Source organism: Mustela lutreola, chromosome 5, assembly GCF_030435805.1.
Source record: "Mustela lutreola isolate mMusLut2 chromosome 5, mMusLut2.pri, whole genome shotgun sequence".
NCBI lineage: Eukaryota > Metazoa > Chordata > Mammalia > Carnivora > Mustelidae > Mustela > Mustela lutreola.
The window spans coordinates 42,705,976-42,732,871 of NC_081294.1; the positions used below are offsets into that span (position 1 = coordinate 42,705,976).

Genomic DNA, 26,896 nt, shown 5'->3' on the forward strand with positions numbered 1-26,896 from the left:
GATTCTCAGCCTCTGCCCCCTCGAAATTCTAATGCAGTGATTCTGGACTGGGGTCTGGGAATCGACTAGAAGCTTCCCAGGTGACTCTGGTAGTTGGGCAGTTTTGGGAAGTACTGATCCCAACACATTCCTCTCTCTATGAACACGATTGTACCAAGACAGCCCAGACCTAGAACTGCCTACCTAATCAACGGTATCTCCAAGCAGAGAAATGAATTTTTTGGTTGATTAATGCAACAAGTATTTAACACCTGTGCTCTAGGCTCTGGGCCAGGTCATGATCATGGTCCCTACTCTCAAGGAACTTCTATTCTAGGTCTTTCTCTTATTTTAGAAGCAAGCCATCTAGGCCGAACCAGAAAGGCTTCAGGAGGTCATCAGCTAATCCATCATTACACAGTTGGGGGAAACCAAGACCCAGAGGGGGAAAGCAACACTTTCAAGACAACACAGTGAGCAATGTATTTTCTGCTCACAAATGGGCTGAGATATCCCAGTGTTCTCTCCAGTAGGGGACTGCTTTCAAAATCTGTGGGCATCCACTTTTTGCTTCCCTCCCACCTTTTTTTTTTTTTTTTAAGGATTTTATTTATTTATTTTAGAGAGCATGCATGCACAGGGAGAGGGGAAGAGGGGGTGAGAATCCAAAGCATTTGCCTCCCTGAGCTCGGAGATCGTGACCTGAGCGGAAAACAAGAGTCCCACGTTCAAATAACTGAGCCACCCAGGTGCCCCCATTCTTTGCTGCTTAAGCGGTAAACCTGTGTGGAACAAATGTTCCTAGCAGTCTCACCGCAGATCTTGCTGTCATTTTCAATCCTTAACATCCTTCAACTGGAATGGAGGAAGGAAGAAAGAGGAAAGAGGGAGCACCACAGGGTGTTTAAAAAAAAAAAAAAAAAAACAACCTAGGAGTAAGAAATGTCTCCTAGGATTGAGCCTTCCATCGGTTCTTCAGTTAGAGTTTAAAGCCCTCTCCCCTGGCTATGCTGGAGGACATTATGCATGCCTCCACCTGCTCTTTTGTGCCTAAAGAAGAGGGGGCAGCCTCATAGGTCCACAAGGACCCGCTCCCATTTTTGCCCAGACTTGCTTATGTCACTGTCGCCCTGAGCCTAGGGAGGAGAAGGAGGGTAAACTGCGCCCGCCCCTGAAATGCCAGCCCCCCTGCAATTGGCTACAGGGACTCCGGGCCGGCCGCGGATTGGTCATCGCTGAGGGCTTGAAAGGTGGCTGAGGGCATCGGACCCCTCAGACGGCGGTGGCCCGGGATCAGACAGCGTCTCAGTCGAGCCCGAGACGCGCCCCGTGCCAGCCATGGTCCGGCTGTTGCGGGCGTCCTGCCTTCTCTCCCTGCTCCTGGCTGGCTTCGTCCCGCCGAGCCGGGGGCAGGAAAAGTCTAAGGTGAGTGAGCTTTAGGGGTGGGGCCCCGGCGGGACGAACAGAGCCCCCAGGTGTCCGTCTGTCGGTGGCGAGGCACCCATCTTCCCGGGCTCCCCTCCAGGAGGGGCAACACCTGGTGCGAGGACCTTAACCCCGGTTCCTCCCTCTCCGCCTCCGGGACCCCCGCCCGGCGCGCCTCTATCTTTACAGTTTTATCTATGGGAGATCTGAGTGCCCTGGGTGGGCAGAATGAATAGGGAGGAGAGTCCCCCTCGCCGAGTTGACCCCGTCTGCCCCACAGCTGCCTCAGGGTCGCCTTGTTACGAGCATGCCAAGCCGGTCCCCAGCTACTCCCCTTCAGGCGGGCCTGAAGTGGGCGGGGGCACAGAAAAAGGCCTAGAGACTCCGCATCTCGGCTGGCTGCGGAGGTTCCCAGGGGAGACTGATAGGCAAGGAGCTGGGTGGTCCCGGTCTTGGAGAATTTACGGCGGCGAGGGCTCTTCTAGCCCAAGCATTAACGCAGGGAGAAATGCCCGCTAGGATTCCAGGGCGTTGGTAGAAGAGGCAGACATCCGTGACCGAAAGCACTCTGGATTGACAGTGCACAGTCCCCAGGACACTGGCTAGACTCTCAATCCTTTATGGGCCTCAGGTTGTTCATCTGTGGTGGGCTGGGGTGGGGGCAGGGTGGGGTGGGGGCGGGGCGGGGCGGGGAGGGGAGGGAAGTGAAGGTGGGGGGCACAAGGAAGCTGATGGTTTCCCGGGGGAATGCTTGGGGAAGCTGCAAAATCCACCTGCTGCTCTGTGAAGGTGTGTTCTGGGGCAGCTTCTCCACCCACCACCCACTGTCCATAGTGGCCTGAGCAGACCTGGTAGCTGGAGAAAGTTGGGGACTGCCAGCTCACAGGAGAGGCGGAATTCTCCTGAACCTCTGTCTATCCCCAGCAGAATGTGTGACCCTTAGCTAGAGTGGGGATGCTGAAGCCAGGAGTGGGGTGACCCAGCCTGCTCATCTCCTAGGATAGTACAAGCCAGAATGGGCCCAGTAGACCTCTCTTCTTCCCCAGGGTGGGAGGCAGAAGCCTTTGGGTAAAGATCCAAAGAGAGAGATTGTGTCTCCACTCTCCCAACACACATAACACACACACACACAGACACAGACACATACACACACATACACACCCTACATGCTTGTATAAGCTCAAGAGAAGCTTTGAGCTTCTGTCTTTCTAAAATCTTCTGGGTCTTTAAGATCTTAGGAGTCCATAATCCTATTTCCAAAGTTCTATCCACTGTCCAATTAGCACATTCCAAGCACAGGGTTCCTTCTGTATGTGTCTATCCCTCCATCCTGTCCTGTCCTCTGCTAAATCCTATTCAGTCTGTTTCTCTTTGGAGTAGATGGTTATAAAGGCATTTCTACGACTCCTCCTTTGTATCCAGCCCTGTTCATTATCCTCAACTCAAAAGACATTTTCCAGGTGAGGGATGGGATTGAGTGTCAAGATTGTGGTGTGGGATAGAGCTGGCGGTGGGCAGGCCAGCAGCATGGAGTCAGCCTTTAATTTCAGTCTAGGGAAAGCCAGAGAAGATTGGGCTCTGACTCGAGAAGGCTGGAGGTACGAAGGTAGACCCCATGAATAACTCATCATAGCTCTGTGTTATTTGCAGAACTCTGGGGAAGGAATAGGTGGATTCAAAGAGAACAGGATGGGTATGTCTAGAAAAGTCTTAGGGTGAGGTATGATCCTATCAGAGGCAGCCTATTAGGACTTGCTGACTAACGACAGTCTGGGCATGCCCATCTCTCCTCCCAGGGCCTGAGAGTCGAGATGTCCTAGCTCCGGATTCTAAGACTCAACCACCTACCTTACCTCCAACTCCAGGGCCAAGGGATAGGATGGTGAGGCACGTGAGGAATGGGATGGGCAGTAGGTGACCTTCTCGGAGGGATGTCTGCCTCCTCCCAGTTCAAAGGGAGGAGCCAGATAATGAAGGAAATCCTCCTTTCCTTGCTGTGTCCCATCTCCAGCCCAGCTTTAAGCTATCCAGGCTCCCTGTCCTTGCTGTGCAGAAGGACTCTGCAGAAGCTGGAGAGGGTAATGACCGCTGACGTGCACGAGATCCTAGTAACCGCTGGTTTCTAGGTGACTCAACCAGGCAGAGAGAATCATGGAACCACAGGCTGACAGAGATGAAGAGCCCTTAAGACAACACTGACTCTGAGCCCATCTGACAGGCGAGCCGCCAGAGCCCCGCAGAAAGGAAAGGAGGGGTCCCGGTCAGAGTCACCATGGATGGTGTCTGAACCCACAGCCCTGGGCTCAGTGGCAGACAGTTTGGAGGCTCTGTCCTCATCGCTTCTCCCCAGAGACACCTTGCAGCAGCCTCCTCTTTCCCCTGGCTGGAGATCCTCAAAGCCCTCTTCACAATAACAGAGGACCCTCAGGGCCTTTCCCCCTAGCTGCTGGCAGAATAATCACTATCTCCTGGTATGGGGATTTCTCTCCTTGAGGCTTTCAAGACTGTTCTGATCTGCACAGAGATTCGCACAGCTGTTTGGGGACAGGTGGCATTATCCTTGCCTGTCAGCCACCTGAGGCTCCCAGAGTGAAAGTGACTCACACCCTCAGGGCCACAGAGCCAGCAAAGACTAAAAAGCCTAGCGTAGTGAGAGGAGAGTCCCCTCACCCCACCCCCATCCTGAAGCTGTGCTCAGAAGCAGATTGTCCTATTTACAAGCTTCTGTTATTTGGACAACCTGTTGAAGGCTTTTGTTCTCGTCAATTCCCAGAATTTGCCTTTGGATGGGGGTGGAGGGGAAGAGCTGGAGCGGCGAGTGGGGAGTCTTTGCCTTCTGGCTTGCTAGACCTCCTCTGCCAGCTCTGGGCCGGGTGTGCTGTACCCTGGTTGTTTGTGTTCAGTGGTGGAACTGACCCAGCTGGGGCTAGAGGAATGTGGAGCTTAGGTTTCGGACCTGTCTCTGGCACCCGCTGGAAGTCACGGGGCATGGGCTGCCAGTTTCACGGAAAACAGGGAATCGGCACTGAGGCCGAGAAGAGAGCTCACAGCTCTCTGGGAATGGCTTGCCGGAAGGAGCCCTGCCTCGCCAGGCTCAGCAGACCTGCGACATTTTCCAGGCTGAGGTGACTTTTCTATACCCTCCTGGGGCCACACCCTGCCAACCAGATGACTCCCTTCATCTGGCTGGGCCCAGGTGCCTCACCTTAACAGCAAGCCTTCCAAGACCGATGGGGAGGAGAGGGTGTGGATTTGCTTCTCTCACTGCTACCGCCGGTCTCTCCTGATCTGTAATGCTAGTTCGTACTACATTTGTTTATTGTCTGGGTACCTGTCTCCTCCCCCATCATGGCCAGAGATGACCCAGTATAATGCTGGCCAACACTTTCCTTTCCCCTCATGACCAGCACTGCTGCTGATTGTGTGACTGACGCCAAGACACCCTTTCAATAGTAGACCCAGAAAAAAAAAAAAAAAATAGTAGACCCAGGTTTTCGTCGCCTGTGCCGGAGCTGGGGTAGGTGGAGAGTGGCGTCCAGGCAATGCCCTGCTGGTTGGCACTGGGCCCACTCCTTCCCCTGCCCACTGCTGGTGATGCTGGCAAGCCGTCATGGTTGAGCGTGGCTGATCCAGTTCAAGGTTCTCATCTTATAAGAGGAAACTGAGGCCCAGAGAAGAGAAGGAGCTATAGCCCCAGACCACACAGGGAGTTAGCGGCAGAGCTGGACATGGAATCCGCATCCCCACCTGAGTCCATTGTCCACTACTTGTTCTAGAAGGTCACTTGTCGGCGGGTGGGGGTGGGGTGCGCAGCAGCTGGGCACAGAGGAAGGCATACCGGTCATCCCAGCTACACACTTACAGGGAACATCTCCCATGGGCGAGGCCCTGTCGGTTTCCCTTTGCCGGCACATGGAATCCTCCAGGCAGGCCTCTCCCCTTCCTGGCTCCTCCTACTTCCTTATATTGTAGCAACAGCCTCAGCTTTCCAGTCCTCCAGTCTTCCATATCTGAATCACCCCTCTGCACACAGCCACTTCCTCCTTTCTGTTCAGTTCGTCCTTGGCAATGCGATCAGCTGGCCCACACTGTCCCCTGCCTGGCTGTCTGCAGCAGCGGCCCCGGCAGCCTCCAGGAGCAACCCGGAGTAAGGCAACCTCCTGCACCAGCATGGTGTCTCTCCGGGCCTGGCCAGTGTTTAGGCATTGGGCACAGGAGGCGACGGAATGGCCATGGAAGTAGGACAGCAGGGTTCCACACACCCAGCTGCTGATTAAGTGCTTTCATAAGCATTCCCTTGCCTAAGGAAGTAGACCTTGGTTCTGGTCCAGTTCTAGTTCTTAGATTGGTCTTGGGTAAGTCACTCGCCCTGTTGATATCTTTCATGATCTTGAAAACGGAGATGCCCGGGTTCCCTTCCAGCCCTAACCGCTCCCCGGGACTGGTCTTCCTCTGTTCTAGACGGACTGCCATGCTGATGTGAGCGGCACCATCTATGATTACGGAGCCCTCACCATCGACGGGCAGGAGTACATCCCCTTCAAGCAGTTCGCTGGCAAATACATCCTCTTTGTCAACGTGGCCAGCTACTGAGGCTTGACGGGCCAGTACGTTGGTAAGAGCCCACCCTCGCCCCCTGCTGTGAGGCTATTTCTGCCAGTTAGGCACATTCTAATCACAGGAGTTTTTTCGGTGCAAGCAGGAAGGGGTGACCAAGATCCCAAGATTCCAAGTCCTGTATCCCAACTCTACTGTCTTCCATATATCAGTGAAGATGACTATATAAGCCTGAGGTCTGACTGCCTTCAGACATGTTCTAGAAGATTCCCAGTAACCCTTCATCTCTGGGGACCCAACTGCCCTGAAAACAGAGGGATGGAGGACATTGGGTCTGTGCCTGGGGTGTTCTTCCAGGGGAGTAAGAAATGGTATCTTTATCCTGGTGAGAATCTCCCATCTGCCCTCAGCTCCATCGGCCCTAGTGCTTCTCTTGGCTCCTATCCGGAAACTGGGCAGTTAGATTGAGGCCCCGAGGACACGTGTCAGTGGCAATCCCAGGTGTTTGCGCTAGGTTTTGTGATCCTGGTATCCTCACTCCTCTCTGTTTAGCCAGGGCAGAGGAAACAGCCTGAGGGAACAGGCTGACCAGAGGCTATCTGACCCCACCCACAGGAAAATGCCATGGGGCTGAGCACAGTCCGCTGGCAGGGTTTTGGGGGAAGCAAGGAACCTGACCCTGAATGTCTGCCTGGCCGTCTCAGGCAAATTCCCAGAAGCAGAGTGACAGTGGGCTGGATGGCCCAGTGGGCTCTTCTCTAGAATCCTTCTTTCCAGACTTTGGAATAGAGCAGAGTGTGTTTGTGCAAGAGATGGGCTGGGTGCTGGCACTGAGGGAGCTGGGAAGCTGGGCCATGGCCTCCATTCAATTCCCGAACTGCCAGGAAGTCTTCTGCCCAGGGATGTATGGCTCTTGCTCTAAGGGACTCAATCCTGAGAGTCCTGGAGGAGCCATTAGCCTACAGGCCCAGTGGCAGTGAGCAGTTGACTGGTTTCTGGTTTGAGAAAGCATATTGCTTTCTCTCCAGATCTCCAATACAACCATACTGAAGTCAGGAGAATGAGGCTTGTAGCCCAGCATTGTCACGCTTGCTGAGCAATCTTCCCCAGTCAGGCCTCGGTTGGTTTCAGCTCACAATGGGTGAGCAGGTGGAGGGGTGCAGACAAGACAGGGGTCCTTGATAGTCTCCGTTCATCTCTGCTCTCTTTCACCCTGGCCCAGAACTGAATGCACTACAGGAAGAGCTTGAACCATTTGGTCTAGTCATTCTGGGCTTCCCCTGCAACCAATTCGGAAAACAGGAGCCAGGAGAGAACTCGGAAATCTTACCCAGCCTCAAGTGAGTGCTTGCTTGCTTGGTGTCCTGAGAAAGTACAGTCCCCTGTGCCCCAGCCGAGGTGCCGGGGATCTCTTGCATTGGCCTCTGCTCTTGATGGGTACTTAGCCACCAAGAACAATGCTCCCCTTCCAGGAACCCCGTTCGCTGGCATGAACAAAGAGAGGTCGGACACAGGGATGACTGCCTGTGTGTGCATGATAGGATGGTGGCAGGGCCGGGGGGTGTGTTGGGGGGAGTGTAGGCAGGGGACAGGGTTACTGAGAAGGTACCAAACCGGAAAAAGAAGCTTGCACATCCACACTATGCCTGTGTCCATTCAATTTTCATCAACTCCCACTGCCTGGTGTGGGAAAAGTTCCAGATTCCCAATAGCCCCTCCCTGCACAGTCCCTTCTTGTCATTTCTGAGCCCTAGGCCCATCTCCTTGGGACCCACATAAGAACATTCCTTGTAGGCATGTCCGACCAGGCGGGGGCTTTGTCCCCAATTTCCAACTCTTTGAGAAAGGGGATGTGAACGGAGAGAAAGAGCAGAAGTTCTACACGTTCCTGAAGGTGAGTGCGTAGCCACAACTGACCCGCTGACCTGGCTCTGGACAGAGCTACAGCCACTCCCAGCTCCCACCCTTGGGGAGACACAGCCCATGCCACCCTCGCCCACCTCTGGGCCCCTGGGGGGGATTTCCTGGCATTTATCATTCTAACCGTCAAGCTTGGCAGACCCTAGGATCACAACAGCCCATTGTATAAATAAGGCCCAAGCAGGGCCCCGGAAGGGAAAAGCTGCTAGAGTCCTACAATCCACTAGAGTCTAAGCTGGTCCTGGGATTCCATTTTCAACTCCGAAACTGGTGCTCTTTGCTCAGTGCCAGGCTTCTCCTACCTTCCCCTCTAAGCCCTCGCGGAAGGCCTGGAGAGGGAGGGTGGGAAGGGCCCCAAGCAGGGCTGACACGCTTCTCATTCCCGCTGCAGAACTCCTGCCCCCCCACCTCAGAGCTCCTGGGCTCACCTGGCCGCCTCTTCTGGGAACCCATGAAGGTCCACGACATCCGCTGGAACTTTGAGAAGTTCCTGGTGGGGCCAGACGGCATACCCATCATGCGCTGGTACCACCGGACCACGGTCAGCACCGTCAAGATGGACATCCTGGCCTACATGAGGCGGCAGGCAGCTCTGGCGGTCCAGGGGAAGTAAATCAGGCCTGCCCCACCCCCTGTCCTCCGTGCGGGGGCTGGGGAGGGACTCCGTTCAGGAAGGAATCCATTTCTCCAACTACGCCACACTCCCACCATAGACCCCTATTACACAAGGCCCCAACTTGACCCAAACACATGCAAACAGTTGTGTCTGTACTGCTGTGCATGTGGGCGTCTGCACACGTGCCTACAGGTGTGTGTGACGGTGTGTGTGCAGGAGGGACCACCACCTGTGTGTACCTGCGTGAATACGGGGAATGTGTACCATATGTGTACGCACAGCTCTGTGCTGGGAGTGCGGGAGTGCAGGAGAACACCTCCCCCTTCTCTCCAGTTCTGTTCGGACGAGAACCATTCACTTTCAGCTGAGCCCACATTAAAACCAGCTCAAGCTCCAACTGTTCTGTTCTGACCTAGACCTCAACTTGGGGGCCAGCACCTCCCTTTGCCTCCAGATACCACCACCACTTAAGTGCCCAGAACTTTCTGGGTCTACCACACTGCCTGATCTCCCTCCTCTCCACCATGCAGCCTCTTCTCCTTCCTGAGGGGCCCTCTCGAGTCCCCTACCCTCCACCCCCACTGTAGTGTTCCCATAGAGCAGCCAAGGCAGATGTTGAGAGCCAGGGCCACGTCCTCGTGTCAGGAATGGCATCTCCATGAAGGAGGGGCCCGAAGCCCTCATGGGCGGACCTCCCCTGAGCCTGTCTGAAGGGCCGGCCCTTAGTGCATTCAGGCTGAGGCCCCAGGGCAGGGATGCCACCCCTGCTTTTCTGGAGGACGTGCCCTTTCCCCTCACCCTGGTCCCTGGCATTAGACTCCTCCCTCCCTGTCTGCCCAGTAAAGGCCTTTCTGCAACAGCTGAGCCTACTGTGGTGCTTCCTCCTTGGGGCTGTCCTCACTGGGCTGGGTAGGGAGGGAGTTGGAGGGAGAAGAGAAATGGAGGGAGTGCTTTGGGCCCCTGCTATTTGGTTTCTACCTAGACCCACTGTGCTTCTCTAACTTGGCATTTGGAGTTTACAAAAGCAGTTCCCATCCACACTCATTCCCTCCCACAATTCTCCAGGAAGCTGGGGCTGAGACGAGGTAGTTCATGTGATGGGTGAGGAAACCGTCTCACAGAAGGGCCGGCCTTGCCCACTGCCTCCCAACATGTGAAGTCGCCTGACTCTCAGCCCAGACTTCTTCCACTGCCCCTGGGTGCCCCGCCCTTGGAGGGGCTCGGAGCAGAGCCCGGGGAAATCTGCCAAGAGCCCTGGTGATGGTCTCGAGACTAGAGGGGAATGGGGCACAGAAAGCAGCACTCTCATCGACTGCGGAGGGAACACTAGCCAGGCCATAAAAAAATACAAATCACAGAATACTGATCTTCAACTTGGATTTATGTCCAAGATTCGTGCAAACAGCTGGCCAGGGACAGCCAGCCACCTTGATCTGGTCCTCTGGCACCCCAAGCCTTCAATGTAGGGCCGAGGGTCTGCCATCCTCATGGTGGGCCCCTCGGCATGGGTGGCTGGCGTGGCCTTCATCCCAGGCTGCCACGGTGCTGGCAAGGCTGCTGTGGGTGGAAGTGGAGGGCCCTGTGACAGAACATTTGTCTTCTGCTTCTGAGAGCAAACTCGTTCTTCTTGGAGCTCCTCGGGGGTGGGGGGGAGGCTTGGGCATGGGGCAGGTCCTGCTACTACAGGGCTTGAAGCAAAAATTCAACACACATGTGAATTGAACATGTTCCACAGAGGGGCTGGGACCACTTCCGGGGAAGTTTTGAAAGGGAAGGGTCTCAGCTGTACCCCACTCTTCAGACTGAAGTCCCCCAGTGATTCCACAGAGCATGGCAGGTCAAAGTCGGATGAGGCCTCTCTCCACTTGGTCCATGCTAGGCGGTGAGTATCTCCTCGTGGCTCCAAAGGATGGGCCAAATGGAAGCCTTCTGTGTGGAGCCTCTCTAGTCTGGAAACGGCTTAGGCTGGTCTGGGGCACAACCCAGGAGCCCCTCAGCCTCCCATCCAGTGAAGGCTCTGGCCACACAGGGAACACGGCCTCCAGTTTTTCAGCATCTGAGATCAGGAGATCCTGCAAGACGGGGTGGAGTCAAGTGACAGAATCTGGTCTCACTGAGGCCCCTCACGGTCATTTTTCGTAGACTCTAAATAAAGAAAAATATTGAGGACTTTAGAAATGATGAAGTACAGTAGGTTTCAAAGGCTTATGGGAACCAGAAAGGAATAGCGGAAATCCCAGAATTGAGGGCTGTGGAGTGTCAGGTCCTGGGCTAGGACGTTCGGTGTCGTCCAGTCCTTCCCTAGTCCTATGAAGCCGGCAGATTATTTTTCCTTTATGGAGGAGGGAATAAGGGCACAGAGAGATTTTTAAGTATTTGCCCAGAGTTCCAGATCTACAAGTGTTGGAGCTTACCCCATTTGACTCCAGATCCCAGAGTGGGAGCATATCTGGGGGAGGAGAGAGCCCCGCCCACTAGCCCCTTATCCCCGCAGCATCCCAGGGGCTCCACACAACCTCCAGGGCTCTGTCAGGAGCCAGGAGAAAATGGCCAACCAGCCCAGTGCCTCCTGCCAACCACCAGCTCCTCCAAACCACACTGGCTCCAATCATCCCACAGTGTCTGCACACACACCTTCCGTGAGGGGCCCTTGACCTCCCGGCAGAGCCGGCTCTAGCTCAGCAAAGCCACAGTCCGCAGGAAACAGCTCTTTGTGCAGAGAAGGACTCAGCTCCTTGTCCCCCACCCCCAAGGCAAGGCAGTGCCCTCTGCCCTGCAGAGCCCTGCAGGAAGCAAAGGAAGTCACCGGGGTCCTGGAGTCCCCCTGTGACTAGCAAACCGACCTCCGGTCCCCAGCTGTGGCTGGCCAGCACTATGACCAGATAGAGCTTTTCAAAATGCAGATCTGATCTGTCATGCCACTCTGCTTTAAACATGTCTGAGGATGGCCCATCATCTTTGGGATAAAGACCAGGCCCCGCCATCGTCTGCAGGTCCCCGTGGAGCCTGGACTCGCCTACCTCCCTGCTCTTGCCTCGCCCGGCTCTCCTTCCCCACCTCGCCCTCGGCTTCTCCAGTCTTCTCTGGCTTTCTCTCAACCCTCCAGTTGGCTTTCCTTCTTTCCTCCCTCCCATCAGGGCCTTTGTACGTGTTACTTCTCTGCAATGACATCTTCTACTGTCCCTCAGGCACTGAGGGTCTGGACTCCAACAGGATCCTCTGCTATCTGCTCTCCTTTCTTCAGGGCACCTAAGTGCACTCGAACGCCTGTCTGTGTGATGCCTGTGTGTGCCTTTTACTCATTTCTTCCTCCCGCACGAGGCAGTAAGCTCCTCGAGGGCAGGAATCATCGACTGTTTCTACCCACGTGGCTTTCCCAGCACCCAGCAGAGTGCCCGCCATTCAGACACCAAGCTCGGAAGAATGAATGAATGACTTTAACCCCCTTGCTCCGCGGTCACCTCCCCATCCTCTTCACCCTGTTTTGAAATGTGAGACCTCTCTGGCACCAAGAGCAGAAGGCAGTGACCTCATCCCCAGACTGGGGCGTTCCTGGCAGGTAAGAAGTTATCCCCCCCAGGGAAAGGAGAGACCCAGGACAAGGCCACTCTCACCTGGCTCTACAGGCCTGGCTGGGGGTGGGTCCATCACTTGGGAGCTCTGGTTGCGCATCCCGCCGCAGGGCGGCCGCCAGGTGTATTCTGGCTGCAACAGAAGTGGGGCTTAGTAGCCAATCACAGCCCTCAAAAATCCCAGGAGCAGCTACCATGCCAGCACAGCACTCAATACACGCTAATCCAGCACACCTGAATCCTTACAACTTGGGCTGCCATCCCCATTTTACAGGTAAGGAAACTGAGGCTCAGAGGGGTTAAGAAACTCGCTGAAGGAGATCTAGCTAAGAAGGTGGCCAAGCTCGGTTCTAGGTCTCTACAATCCCCCAAGCCAATCTCTTAAGCCCCGCCTCTGCTCCGGTGTAGACTACCAAGAAGACGTGTGTAAGGACAGGGCAGAGCAGGAGATGCCAGACAAGAGGACCAGGCAGAAGACAGTGCCATTGTCCAGGTGGGAGCGGGGATGCCGAACCAGGACAATGGCAGAAGGATGGAGAGGGTGGGACAGGTGGCAGCAGCTCTTTGGAGAAAGAATGAACAGCAAAATAAAAGGAAAGAAAGAAGGGAGTGGAAGGGAACCTGGAAAGGGAAACGAAAAGGAAAGCAAAGGAGAGACTGCACAGCTGAAGGCCTGTACCTGGTTACAAGTGCAGGTTCCACGAATAAGGCAAACCCAAACTCTGAGCCCCTGGCCTGCTTCCCGCCCTCCCTCTGAGCCTTTCCTGTCCTACACAAGAGACCCTGAGTAGCTTTGGGCTGGAGTCCTGCCTGGCTCTGGACGTCTGCCTGCACACCACAGTGCTGTTCAGCCAAGAGCTAAGAATGCAGTCTCAGACCCCCTCCCTTGACCTTGCCCTCTGCAAAGTGCATGGGTGGGCCTCTCGTGTGTCCTAGAGTGGGGGGGGGGGGCACACAGACTCACCAAGTGGAAGAGGCGTGAGTTTGGGAGTGGGGGTTGGTGCTCCATGGCCATGGGGGGCGGGGGGTAGCGGATCTGGGACCAGTCCTCATAGCCATGGTGAGGCACCATGGCTGGCATGGGCGCATAGGCGTAGGGGTAGGCCCCGCACAGGTGCTCTGGGTGGGGCTCCATGTGGTAGTGCTCCGCCGAGGCCTGCAAGAAATGTTGGTGTCTGGCTCTAGTCTGTGACAGGCCATCCCAGTGATGCCTGTCTCGCTGCTCTTTCTCTACTTGGTATCTTAGTTCTCTGAAAGCTGGTACAGGGACACAGGTGGCTGGGTACTGGGACATAGGTGGCTTGTACCGGGACACTGATGGCTGGAACAGGGGTACAGGTGGCAGGTACCGGGACACAGGTGGCTGGGTACTGGGACACAGGTGGCTTGTACTGGGATACTGGTGGCTGGAACAGGGGCACAGGTGGCAGGTACCGGGACACAGGTGGCTGGGTACAAGGGACACAGGTGGCTGGGTACCAGGACACAGGTGGCTGGGTACAAGGGACACAGGTGGCTGGGTACAGGTGCACAGGAGGCTGGTACAGGGACACAGGTGGCTGGGTACCGGGACACAGGTGGCTGGGTACCGGGACACAGGTGGCTGGGTACAGGTAGGTGCACAGGAGGCTGATACAAGGGCACAAAATATCCACCGATGAAGCTGACGTGTTCTGAGCACTTAGTCTGTACCAAGTAGTTCGAAGTGCTTGCCCTGCACTACCTCATTAATTAGTTGGACACCTGAGAAGATGCTGCCTCCCCCACTCAGACTTTAGCTCCCTGAGTAAGGTAAGATGAGGTAAGTGCTGCTTCCTCCCTTAAACCTCCTCACCTTTGCTTTCCTCTTCTGCTGTTTGAGGGCTTCTTTTGTCTTCTCCTCATCTTTGAATGCTTTTAGCTGAGAGGAGAAGGGAGGGGGAGAAGACTGTTGGCCCAGGTTGCTTCCTGGCCAGGCCTGCACTCAGGCCGTAAGAAGCCCTGCGGGCTGATGGGCTGCGGCAAAGGGCCAGCACTCCTGGCGGCCCTCGTGGCCCAGCCCCGGGGAAGGAAGGCCCCCAAGGAGCAGAGTCCAGCTCTGGCTGGTGGCTTCAGGGAGGCCTGCTCACCGGGCGTGGTCTGAACAGAGATCAGGAGGGTTCACACAAGCCTCCTATTGCCCTAGGTCCCTATTAACATCCTTCAGTTCACTTCTGAGAGAGAGTGGGGGACTCCAACCATGGAGGCGGGGTCAGAGAGGAGACGGGACTTGCAGAGGTAGGCAGAGCTGGAAGGACCACGTGCATCCTGACCTCCAGTTTCACCAGGGCCCCGCCAAGCCGCACCCCTACCTTGTGAGGGCAGCCGGGTGCCCCTTCCCTGGTCAGCTGCTCTCACCTGGGCATTGGACAAGGTGACCTGGGCCTGTAGTCTCTCCACCTGCTTCTTCAGCTCTTCCTTCTCCTCATTCATGCGTTCTCGATCGCTGCGCTCCCTCTGGAAGTCCTCCTCAAAGATCTTCACCTGGAGGGGAACGGAGGGGAGGGGACGGAAAGGGAGGGTGAGGGAGGAGGGGCTCAGACTGCTCTGGCCTCCTGCTGCTGTCACCCCATCCTCACAGCCATTGTGAGGACTCTGGCTCCCACCTGCAAACAGAGAAGTTTCTGGTTCCCTCTATTTCATAATCTGGGCTTCAACATAGGGCTTTATTTAAACAAGGTATCCGTGGCTTAAAAAAAGAGGGGGTCAGAAGCCCCCCACCAGTCCCATCCCTTCATCTGCTAAGGCCCCTGAGAGAGGTGAGGCCACAGGCCTGGAGCGTGGGGGCAAGACTGGGGGTCATCTCCTGTCTCCCAGGGGACCTACAGAACTCTCCCAAGGCTTCACGGGTGCCTCGTGGGCTCCCTGAGCCCACACTTTCACCTCCCACGGAGACCAGTGAGACGCTGGCCAGGTTAGACAAGGTTTAGGGGGTTCCAAAGCATAGCATCAGATAGAAACACATGGGACAGCCCTAGACTTGCCAACTTCCTTTCAGTCCTTCTGAGCCCCTCAAGGAGCAAGTCTCCATTTATGCTGGCATGTCTTTAGTATCTTTCCAGTACTTATGAATTTACCTTCCCTTGCCTCAAAGAGGACTCAAGTTCAGAGTCTTCATCAGGCAAGCGTATCCAGTTAGAGTTTAATAACACTGTTTTTTGGGGTGCCTGAGTGGCTCAGTGGGTTAAGTCTCTGCCTTCAGCTCAGGTCACAGTCTCAGGGTTCTGGGATAGAGCCCCGCATAGGGCTCTCTACTCAGCAGGGAGCCTGCTTCCCCTTCTCTGTCTGCCTGCCTCTCTGCCTACTTGTGACGTCTCTCTGTCAAATAAATAAATAAAATCTTTAAAAAACTATTTTTCTTTTACTGTATTTCTTGCTTAGCAAGAAATAAAGTGTTTTTCATTTATAGCAGTGACCTAAAGTCCCTTTTTAAATACATTGATTGAAAACGATGTATTTTAAATTTGTTATTTTTTAAACGATTTGTATTTATTTATTTGACAGATAGAGACAGAGAGAGAGGACATGCAGATGCACAAGCAGGGGAAAGGCAGAGGGAGAGGGAAAAGAAGACACCCCACTGAGCAGAGAGCCTGATGTGGGGCTTGATCCCAGGACCCTGGGATGATGATCTGAGCTGAAGGCAGATGCTTAACTGAGCCACCCAGGTGCCCCTAAAAGTTATTTTTAAAATACTAAGTAAATAATAGCACAGCCGGGGTATAGAGATGGTTAACTCAAAAAGGTGGCAGAGAAATGACCTAGTTAGGGACACAGTGCTAGAAAGGATAAACCTATTACCAGACAGGGGTCCTGGCCAGTAGTCAGAATGTGGACTACTAATTAGAACTTCCACGGGATTCCAAGCCCATTGCGGGTCCTCAGGAATGCTCCAGCTCCGGACTCAGCACCTCCTCTTCTTGGACTCACCTGCTGTTTCAGCAATTCGTTCTGCGTGACCAGCTCCTGTTTCCGTAGGAGGCCGCCAGCTCCTTCTGGGCCCCCAAATGCTGCTGGCGGAGAGGAAGGGGAGGCCTGGATGCTCAGGGCTTCCTCCAGGGCCTGGGATTGGGAAGAAAGGAGACAGGCCCATCAGCAGAAGCCCTGGAAGTCCGGCCCCATTGGCAAGGTCACCTTCAGGGACCTTCCTGCCATGAGTGACAATAATAATTGCCACCACCAGTGCTATCTACTAAGGGCTACCCTATTTATTTACATGACACACATCATTTCATTGGATCCTCTCCACAGTCCTATGAAGGAAAGACTATGACCATCACCCCCATTTGACAGATGTAAAAACTGAGGTTCAGAAAACTGTGACGTGTCCAAAGTCACACAGCTTAGAAGCAGGCTAAGTGGGGGGTCCTCACCCAGAAGGGAAAATGTCCCTTTCCCTGAGCAGGGGTAGCTCACTTCCCAACACCCAGACCTAGAGAGAATATTAAGCCTTTCGGGAAAGGTTCCATGTCCTCAACTCGCCTTGCCCTCAGATTCTTCAGCTTTCCAAAACCGTGGCTCCCAAGCTGAACTCTCTGTCCCCAGCTCTTCTGTAGTTAGATTACATAATTCTGACTTATTTAATATTTTGTCTTTATAAGCCTGAAAATGGGCTGAAACATGACCAAATAACATTCTGAAAACAGAAAAGCACCCTTCTTCCACCACGCTCATAAAATCCTTTCCTTTTACGGAAGCAGTGTGCTCAGAGCTTCTTGAAAGATCTCTGTTAATGGGGTTCCCCTTCAGTGCAGTTAGCGTGTTACTTGAGGACTCTGGAACCCCGCTCAGGACCTGCCATGCTCGTTGCCACATGGACTTTAGCCCCCAGCACGGCGGGGCTTCTGCTCGCCATGCGTCGGCAGCGCCCACAGTGCCTCCCTAGGCAGTGGGGGGGCATGAAGAAAACCTCCCCCCGTGTGGACCTGGGCCCTGCTTAGTCTCCTTGACTCTCCCAGAAAACCATGGCAAGTGCTGAACTGAGAGTGAGCCCAGGCCGCTGCAAGGGCAAGTTATGGAGCCACTCTATCCTCTTGTTCTGTCTGCCCATTTTTCAGATGAGAAGACTGAGGTCCAGGCACAGGGAGAGACTTGCTGGAGGTCACAAGCAAAGCAGGTTACTTGCCTTGCATCGGTCACCCACACGTGTGTCTCCCGCTATGCCAGGGAAACCCAGAGGGCAGTGACCCAGCCTGAATGACCTCTAGGGTCCAGCACCATGCACAATACCACACTCTGATTTAGGTCCCCAAGGTCCCCAGCTCGGGACAGGTCATTTTTTCCCTGAGAACAGGTCCCACGGTTCCCCCAAATCAATGGCAAAATCAATGCTTATCAAATCCCAAAACCAAACAGAAAGGGCTCCCCTAGCAGGGTTGGGGCCCAAATATGCCAAACTCAGGCCAGACACTGCTGTGGGCAAGGTCAGGAGGCAGCGGGGAAGGCAGACAGATAAGAAAGGAGGCAAAGATGAACCACAGACAACTCCAGGCTTTCGGAGAATGTTTCCTTTCAAAGCTTCCTCCTTCAGCTTGCTCCTTTAACCCCCATGCTGGAAGGTGGGCAGGGCTGGAAGGTGTCCATCCAGTGTTCAGATGGCAAAACGGAGGCTCGGGAGAGGCTGTAGTGGCTAAGCTGGGACTAAAACCAGCCCCAGAGCCAGCCTCACCCCTACCCACTTGCCTGGGCTCAAAGCAGCGGGCCTCAGCTTTAAAATCCAGCTTCCACCCAGATGCCCCGTCTCCCTGGGTTCCGATTCTCAAGGGCAGGAACCCTGGGGCCTCTGCTCACGCCTCCCTTCAGCAGGCGTTTCCAGAGCAAGGGCTTGATGCCAGGCACTGTGCTGAGTGCTGGGGGCACACAGGCCAGTGAAGAGGAGCACCTCCCCCTGCTGGAGGGGAAGATGGAGCAGCAAACAGGCCACCAAAGGAGATACAAGGCGCCCACCTTGTTGAGCCTCTGGATCTCCTTTTCCTGGTATTCCCGCTGCCGTGTGAGCGGGCTCAGCTGATCCTGCAGGTGCTTGACCTTCTGGCGCAGCTCCTTGGCCTCTGCTGTCAGCTGCTCCTTGTCAGTCTGCGGGGAACACAGGGCTGATCAGCAGGGGCCCCTTCCGGAGGCCTGAACTCCGTGCCCCACCTGCCCCCGCCTTGGTCAGCCAGGCCTCCTCTCTGCCTCTCCCTCAGCAGTCCCCAGTGCTCGCGTGAAGACATCATGCAGGGCTTCAGAGCCCTAATGCCCGAACATCCCGTCCTCAAGGAAAAGGCAGCTCGGTTCAGTGAAAGACTCTGGATTCTGATCCCAGCAACTTTGCCAATGAGCTGAGACCTTGGCCACTGTCACTCACTCTCTGGTCTATGCTCCCCTATCTGCCACCGGATGGGGGCTCTTCACACGAGCCACGGATGGGTGTCAGGAGGTCTATGAGCTCCAAAATGGGATGCAATATTTTGCCTGTGTAATTTTCTAGGGAGAAGAGCCATAGTTTCCTCCAGATTCACACTGACGTCTTCTGTGATGCACAGAAGTGGTCAAACCACTGAGACTATCTAAACGATCTCTTAGCTCTTACAGTCTCTAAGCCTAGAAGAGAAGATACTTAGAGAAATAAATGCAGCATAAAAGGTAGAGTGTTCCTCCACAGAGAAACAAACTACTGTGAGGTGAAAAGAAAGGGCATCACAGCTGAGAAGAAACCAGGGAGGGCTTCCAGGTGGAAGCCCCGCTGCCACACCCACTATGGGACAGGCAGGACTCCTTCACTGCAGAAGGCCACAGCTGGACTGGCCTTTGGGGAGCATCAAGTCCTAATCCTTTAATGTGATGGGAGTGCTCGCTTCGGCAGCACATACACTTTAATGTGATGGGAAATGACTGTTCAGAGAGTGGAGGTGACTTACCTAAGCCCGCACAGTGAGCTGGGGCTAGAAGCCAGGTCTCCTAATTCTGGTTGGTGCTCCCTCTCCCCTTGCAAGTCAAAGGAAGTGTTTCAAATAAGGGAGGTCAGCCAGAGATTGGGGAGGGCAGCCTTGGGCAGAACTTGTGGGAGGGGTCTGGACTCCCACTGGGAGGCTCCAGGATTAGCATGGTCTCTTGTCACCATGTGTCCTTAACACAGGGCCACCTCCTCCCAGCTAACAGGGAGGACCTGTCCCATCCCATGGACTTGTCTCACCCACCCATGTAAGCTAGGGGAAGGGGCCAAAGAGCCAGGGGTCTGGTAGACAGTCACAGATGTGACTGCCCTTGGGGAACAGACAGGCAGTGTCCTCCCTAACACACACATTCAAGGCACGAGGTGGTCACTGAGGCAGGCCAAACCCTCAGATAAAGCCCCTGGGGTCACATGTTGAAAGAGGGAACTGTGCAATGCAATCCGTGTTGAAAATGGCCATTTTTAAGCTAGGTACAAGTGGCCTGTGCCCAGTTCCCATGAAGGGAAAGATACAACGACTTAAATACAATCTTCCAAGAATCTGGGGCTCCCAGTGGCCTTTCCTCTTTAAGCTGTCCCAGGGTCCTGGAAAGCCTTGGCTGTTATCAGTCACACACTGAGGGCTCAGACTCGATTTCTTCAGAGGACCTGCTCCCAGCCCGGCTCAGACCAGACCTGGCTCCCCTTTATGCCCTCCCCTCACTCCCTGGAACTTCTCCTGTGATACTTGAACACATTTGTTCCTATTTGCTTCTGTAATGACTTGTTTCCCATTTCTTTCCCACCCGCTGATCTGTTCCCCGCTGAGTCTTGGTGCCCAGCACGGCGCCAAGTGCACACTCTGCTGAACAGCGGCTAGACAGTGAAGAAAGGGAGCTCTGTCTGATATTTTAGGGCCCCCCTCCCAACCCACTCTAAACAGCCACCACTACTCTAAACACTCAGCTGCCGCCCACTCCCAGCAAGCGCTGGAGCAGCCTGCATGTGTCTCTTTTATACTCTGTGCTTCCCTGTATGGTTCCCCAGTCTGTAACATCTTAATTAAACAAATCATTTAATTAAACAAAAAGCTCTCCTACATGCAAACATGAAAATAGGGGAAGCAATAGCTAATCCAATCTCCTCAATTTTCAGATGGGAAACTGAGGTACAGGGAAAGAAAGTGCTTTTTGCCTGTGGCCACACAGCCCTTAGCGCCAGAGCCAGAGCTGGGACCCCCAGGCCTCCTGACTCTGGCCACGCCCCCCACACCCACCCCCCACTGTCTGTTTACTACACTGAGCTCTTGGCTACTGAGGTTGGGGAGAGAGGTCTCACAAGCTGAACCTGCAGGGCCAGTAGTCAACTTGCCTCCTCCATTTCGATCTTAGACTTGGCCAGGAGGAGCTTTCGGTCAAAGTCACGCTGCTTCTGTTCTCGCTCGGCCTCCAGGTCAGTCACCTGCTTCTGGAGGTCCGCCAGCTTCTGGCGCAGCTCAGTGATCTAGGTTCAAAGGCAGAGACGGGGAGTGCGTGAGGGAAGGGGTGAACCTGCAACGTTTAAGGCTCCTGAGAAGGAAGCAGAGGGTGGAGACCGGGGAGGTCTCGAGAGGACACACCTGGGGCTCAGCCGTGAGTCCCCATCACCCCACACTACCTTCTGCTCGTACTGCTGCTTCATAGACCGGAAATGCTGGTCCCACTGCTTGTTCACTTCGAGCAACTGTGGGGAGAGACTGGGGTTAGCAGGAGACAGGCAACGAAGGCACAAAGAGGGACAACTCCACACGGACTGGCTGTCACAGTGTATGCGGTGTGTGTGGGAGAACGGTGGTCACGGATGCTCTGCCTTGAACCCTCCCCTTCTTGAAGACTCCACGTTCCCCAAGGCGGAACCTTTATCAAGCGCTATATTTTATCTTCACCAGGGAAGCAAGACTAACACCAAAGGAGCAGTAAAATTATGTAATTCTGTAAACTTTATGTAATTTACATAAATTTATGTAATTTACGTAAAATTATGTAATTTTGGAGTATGGTTACACAACACACGTGCAACCTGGGGTTGCGTATGAAAGCTTCCCATTTTCGTTTTCCTTAACTCATTGCTGGTGTCTGAAAAGGAAACCTGAAGGAGCCCTCGCACGAGTGTGCGTAAGTACCCAGTACCAGGCTGGCCGTCTCAGCAACGTCTGCGTGATGGCAAAATCTAGAGGACTACTGATGCGTAGGACGTGGGTTAAGAAAATTATACTAGAAACTGAAAATGAGAAGCTGTGCAGTTAGTAAGAAAATCAGGCCCCTCATACACTGGTACATTTCTAGGACAACCCGAATTATTTGCCCTCCGTGACACACCACTTCCTCAGGGAAGAAAAACAATCCTACACTGTTAAATACATAAAACGATAGGAAAAGCTATCCCCATTTCAGACACATTAGCATATGATGAAGAGTATTCAAAAGTGAAGAAATAGAGTGTGTGTCTGATACATAAACAGTGACCCTCAAGGATATAGTTGATTTTGGAGGAGAAAAGAAAAACCTGTGATCTGCAATCATGCAGTATGGAGGATATAATTTTTTCTGCTTATTTTAAAAAAACAGATTATGCATTAATTAAGTACATAATAAAACTCGGACTGTTGCCAACTTGTGGGCATCTCTAGGTGGAAAGATTCTCAATATTTCTCTAATGAGCATTATATTACTTTTGTCATCAGAACGAAGACCTTACAGCAAAACCAAAAGAAAACTGAAACTGATGAACACGTAAGCAGAAGACTGATGGAAGCCTGACCTGCTCCCGGGCTGGGGGCCCAGGGAGGGCAGCAAGGCCCAGGAATCCAGAGGAAAAGCTGAGCTGTGGGGGTGGGGGGGTGAAATGGCGAAGCCAACAGACAGGACTGGGCTTCCGCCTCCAGTCTGGAAACACTGGCCTGGGGTGGGAGATGGTGGGGGCACATGGGCATAGCCTCAATTCTGGAGACTGCTAGCTGGTGAGAAGCAGTGCTGTGAGAAGGCATCCGATCCTCCTCTTCTGTGACAGTCCCTCTCTGACCCAGCAGCATGGTGACAAAGGAGCTCCGGGCTCCCCACCCGATGCTGCCACCTGCCTACCTTCCACCATCCAGGGTGTGCCAGAGGAGCCTTCCTAAACTATCCCCTGCCAACAATTTTAGGTCAGGCCCCAAATGGCACATCTTCTGAGTGACCCTTGTAGGCAGGGGAACTGATTAAGAAACAAGAGCCCAGAATGAGGTGGCAGGTCTCTCTCCCATGGACAGATGGTTCTGTGGTCACCATGGTGACCACCATGGTGACCGAGGAGGAGGAGACAGGGGGCCAGGGAGGGCCTTCATCCTGCCAGGCCCAGGAGGGAAGGAGGTTCTTCCCTGAATTCCACCCCTCCACCCCCACCACCTACCTCAGTGCGCTGCTGCTCCAACATCTTTACCTTCTTCTCAGCTGCACCCAAGGCCCCCACCTCTGGGCTCTTCCCTGCTGCCGCACAAGCCTAGAGAGAACCACAGAAGGACCCTCAGCAAAGCCTCAAAGAACAAGGCTCCTGAGGGCCTTTACCCAGGGACCCAGGCCTCACCCCCCACTTCTCTAATCTGCCCACCAGCCAGGACACCACTCTACATCCCAGCCATGACTAAGCCTGCTCTGGAAAGTCTATCCAGATCGTTATTCCTCCTCCCCTGCCCGCCTGCCCTCCTGCTCTCTGCTCCCCTTCCCATGGCCACTTCTTCCCCTGCTCAGACTCTATAAGGCACTGCCACCGTCCCCCACTCAACATCAACCAAAAATCCTTCACTAGAAGGTAAGAGTTATGGCTTTTTAAAAAAACAATTTATAAAATGTTTACTACAAACCTGTTTAGAAAGATATGGCATAAAGATAGGTATGTGTGATGAGTACATGTACATGTGCTTCCTAGCTCTGTCCTTTGAGAGAGCTTAACCCAGTGACACTCCAGGAGCAGTGAGCACATCCTGTGCCCAGATCTTTGTTTCTAAATGCTATTCTCCAACAAAATGAGGCAGGGCTCCTTAGAGAAGGATTGTTGATTCCAGGGGCAGGTAAAACAGAAGCAGAGTTGGGAACAACTTGTGCCAGGAAGTAAGAAAGCGCTGGGGTGCCTGAGTGGCTCTGTCAGTTAGACGTGTGACACTTGACTTTGGCTCAGGTCATGATCTTGGGGTCGTGAGATCAAGCTTCACACCGGGCTCTGCACTGGGTATGAAGCTTGTTGAGGTTCTCTGCCTCTGCCCCTTCCCCTACATCTCTAAAATAAACTAATCTTTAAAAGAAAAAGTAAGAAATGGGTGCCTGGGTGGCTCAATTGGTTGAGCGACTGCCTTCAACTCAGGTCATGATCCCGGACTTTCAGGATCGAGTCCCGCATCGGGCTCCCAGCTCCTTGGGGAGACCGCTTCTCCCCCTGACCATCTCCTCTCTCATGCTCTCTCTCAAACAAATAAATAAAATCTTAAAAAAAAAAAAAAAGAAAAGGAAAAGTAAGAAAGTGCTCAATAATAATATGAAGAAGCAAGGCATGTCTCATGGGCACAGGGGACAACTTGAAGAGCTTCCTCTGGCCTAAGCTGGAACAATGTGAACAAAAACATAGATCATGGTCGTAGTAGATGATGACCCAAAGAACAAAATAAATATCCTTGAGTCCATAACTGGTAGAAAAGACTAGCTGAATAGATAAGTAAGTGGGGGAGAAGGGCTAACTCTCCCTTACAGAAGAATTCCCATTACTAACAGAGAAGGAGCGAGGGAAATTCAGAATCTACTACGGTCATGATCTCTGCAGGTAAAGATCCATCATGGATACTAAAATAAGAAGTGTAAGGAGAAACAGGACATTTGCGTAGTCTTAAAGTTTCTCCTCAGAACTAAGTATTTATTAACCATAAGGGGAAAGCTAGTTCCTTTATTACAGAGAAACTGACACATACCCCCTTGGCCAGCAATCAGTGTGGACGGTCATAAGACACAGTGACGTCATGTACCCTTGCCGGGATGCACCAGGAAGTGCATGCCGTCACTCCTACTGTGCTCCCATCCAAGTTCAAGGGCACACCCTTCATCTGATCATGAGGGAATACCAGTCAGACCCACACTGAAGGACACGCTACAAAATCACTGGCCGGTAGAACTCCCAAGCGTAAGCTCGTGAAAGAGAAGAGGCGGCTGGGACAGGTCACAGACCATTAGAATCTAAGGAAATGCGGGGTCCAGGACTGGTGATGCCCGGACAGAAAGTGCTGGAGGAGGATGCAGTAAGAAACCAGCGAAATCTGAACAAAGTCTATAGTTTTAGTTAATATCACTGTTTATTTTCTAGTTTCAATTATTGAACTGCAGTTATGTAACTTGTCAAGGGGGTACGGGAAGTCTCTGGACTACTTTTGCAACTCTTCTGTAAATCTAAAGTTATCTCAAAATAAAGTTTGAAAAAAATTTTTTGGACTAGGAGACGTTGAGGTGAAAGAGCAGAATCAGCTTAGGAGGCTGGCGGTGGAGTGCTGGCTCTCCGCCAAGGAGACCAAACAAGGTGGGCTCCGAAGGCCCCAACCTCTGATATCCTGTGGGCTTGTCAGCATTTGTCCTGGGGTCACTGCCCACACTCTCTGTATCCCCTGGCCCCCCAACTCCCTGCATTTCCCCCAGGGCTTGGGTGGGCGTGGGCGGGCCTGGGCCATGAGGGCAGCATTTGTGAGGCTCCAGTGCCCCCTGCAGGCTGAGGCCTGTCAGCACACCACAGAACGAGCTACGAAGGGGAGTGGGCTGGGGGAGCCCTCCAGAGACCCTGGCCTTTAAGGAAGGCAAGAGATGGGCCTGCCCCTAGAAGCCCACTGCCTCCTTACAGGGCAAGGAGGAAGAGAGGATGGGGGCTCCTGGGGGTACACCCTTAACCTCCATGAAGAAGAGAAGGGTCAGCCTGCCTGGCTGCCAGCACCAAAGCTGCCATGAGAAGCAATAGCTAAGGTCACAGGTTACCATACGCTCCCGGTGCTAAACCTACTTCACAGGTATCACGCCACCGAATTCTCCCAACATCCTCTGAGGCCAGTGTTATCGCTTTCATTTTACAAAAGAAGAAGCTGGAGCCACACAGCTGGTTTGTGTAACTCATCCAAGGTGACTATGCTGGCAAGAGGTGGGTAAGCACTCAAGCTGCATGCGGCTCCAGGGGCCACTGCCTCTAACACCCCCCCCCCCATGGGACCTTCCTCCCCAGCAGGATGCTAAGAGCTGCACCTCCAGGGAGTCGAGCGACATGAGTTGACACCGAAGGGCTGGGGAAAGTGAAGAGGCCTGCCCACAGAATCCCCCAACATCGTGGCTCAGGAGGGGGCTCCATGGGTCACTTCCATAAAAGGACAGCCCAGGAGGGCTCTGCCCTAAGGGGTGAATGGAGGAAGGGAGGGGCGTCATGGGCTGAAGTTCGCCACTTATCAGCGTGCGTCTCTGCTGCCCTGCTGGCCAGCCTGCTAGCAGGTGATGCAGGGAGCTTGGTGACAGGAAGTCATGTGACCTTTCCACACCGCCTGCCAAGGCTGTCATGGAGTCATCATCCCCTCCCTGCCTAGCATACGTGTAGAGTGGAGATCAAATAGGATGACAGATTTGCAAGTCCCTGGTGAGTTCCACATTGCCACATAGTAACAAGGTATTAAGTTATTAAGATAATTACTGCTATTACATAGGTGTGGGGTTTGTTAAAGATGTTGAGTCCTGTTGTGCAGCCATTAAGGCCCATTAAAAGGGGAAAACGTGTCAGGAAAAAGCTGAGACTCAGCTCTGTGGGAAGGGGGAAAGACACAGAGCAGGCAAGGGAGGAGTGCCAGCTCCTGCCTGGGAACTGGATGTGAGCCACAGCTGGGAGCGGCCATGGGAAGGGGGGGCCAGGCCATGGCAACGTCAGCTAACCCCCACTTCTCTCCAGGTCAGAGGTCCCAGGACGCAATCCCAGGAGCTCACCTGGGTCCCCTGAGGAGCTTTCTCAACCCAACACCCCATTCTGCCAGGAATATCTGAGACCCACCCATCAGAGACCTTCACAAATGGGACCACGTTTAGGGAATGTGCCCAGAATGAGCGAAGGACTCGACACCACTCTCTGTGAGCAGTGGCCGAAGGAACTGGAGCTACTCGGCCTGGAGAAAAGATGGCCTTTGGGGACCACCGAGCCAGGGTCACGGCCAAAATCCCGAGTGTATACACCAAGGGATGGGATGCTGAATGAGGGCCGAGGAATGGAAGCTCCAGAAGTACGGACTGTCAAGCTGAGCTGAGGAGATGCCATCTAACAAGAACCTTGACCCAGGGATGCTGGCTGCGGCAGGAGGTGGGGAGCTTACTGCCACGGGAGGTGGCCGCGGAGGCCAGGCCCTGATGATCGAGGATGCCGTGGAAGGAGTTTCTGGGCACATACCTGCTGGTGTCCGGCCACCCCCTTCTTGCCTACGCCTTCCGTCTTTGGTGAGCCTGGCTGCCCACAGGTGTCCTCTTTGCCGCAGCTCATCAACAACTTCTTGAGCTCCAGGTTTTCCTCCCTGGGTCAGAGGCAAACACAGAGGTCACGTTGCTGGCCCTGTGTTAAGGAGGCTGGGGTTCCTAGACCTACTACTCTTCCGAAGCATAGCTGAGTCCTGGAGAAGGTGGGAACCCAAACCAAAGAAGGAATCCCTAGGCCTCTTTGCTGGCAATCTGGGCTTCTCTATAAGTCTCTGGTCATCAACAGCAGGGTTTCCCAATGGTGGGGGCTCTGCACACATGACATCTCTAGGATGTCACTCAAAACCTTCATTAAATGACTCTGATCACACTCCAGAGAGCAAGTTACACTCTTTCCAGTCGGCTTCAAACCTCCTGT

General features: G+C 53.8%; 2 protein-coding genes and 1 long non-coding RNA gene across 8 annotated transcripts in view; 2 read left to right on the forward strand and 1 right to left on the reverse strand.

Moving 5' to 3' along the window:
- Positions 1-1,234: 1,234 nt before the first annotated feature.
- Positions 1,235-9,356, forward strand: GPX3 (glutathione peroxidase 3). The gene is made up of 5 exons (XM_059174075.1): positions 1,235-1,404; positions 5,866-6,019; positions 7,184-7,301; positions 7,756-7,855; positions 8,273-9,356. Exons 1-5 carry the CDS (start codon positions 1,318-1,320, stop codon positions 8,492-8,494), a joined length of 681 nt encoding a protein of 226 aa, XP_059030058.1. The 5' UTR covers positions 1,235-1,317; the 3' UTR covers positions 8,495-9,356.
- Positions 9,357-9,860: 504 nt separating this feature from the next.
- TNIP1 (TNFAIP3 interacting protein 1) overlaps positions 9,861-26,896 on the reverse strand; it is a 48,473-nt gene continuing 31,437 nt past the window's right edge. For 3 of the 5 annotated variants that reach the window (XM_059174071.1, XM_059174074.1, XM_059174070.1), the window contains 11 exons: positions 26,456-26,576; positions 22,427-22,516; positions 20,657-20,722; positions 20,372-20,503; positions 18,034-18,162; positions 16,018-16,149; positions 14,446-14,571; positions 13,904-13,969; positions 13,034-13,225; positions 12,112-12,202; positions 9,861-10,642 (listed from right to left, as the gene is read on the reverse strand). In XM_059174071.1, the coding sequence (XP_059030054.1) occupies positions 10,608-10,642; positions 12,112-12,202; positions 13,034-13,225; positions 13,904-13,969; positions 14,446-14,571; positions 16,018-16,149; positions 18,034-18,162; positions 20,372-20,503; positions 20,657-20,722; positions 22,427-22,516; positions 26,456-26,576 (1,180 nt within the window). In that variant the 3' untranslated portion in view covers positions 9,861-10,607. The remainder of the gene's footprint in view (positions 10,643-12,111; positions 12,203-13,033; positions 13,226-13,903; positions 13,970-14,445; positions 14,572-16,017; positions 16,150-18,033; positions 18,163-20,371; positions 20,504-20,656; positions 20,723-22,426; positions 22,517-26,455; positions 26,577-26,896) is intronic. The other 2 variants (XM_059174073.1, XM_059174072.1) reach the window with 2 other exon arrangements.
- On the forward strand, positions 22,333-26,456 carry LOC131831789 (uncharacterized). 2 transcript variants are annotated; one of them, XR_009353803.1, is made up of 4 exons: positions 22,333-22,825; positions 25,050-25,158; positions 25,262-25,660; positions 25,967-26,456. It is a non-coding gene; the product is annotated as an uncharacterized LOC131831789 (long non-coding RNA). The 2 variants fall into 2 exon arrangements; XR_009353802.1 differs by having other exon boundaries at positions 25,050-25,660.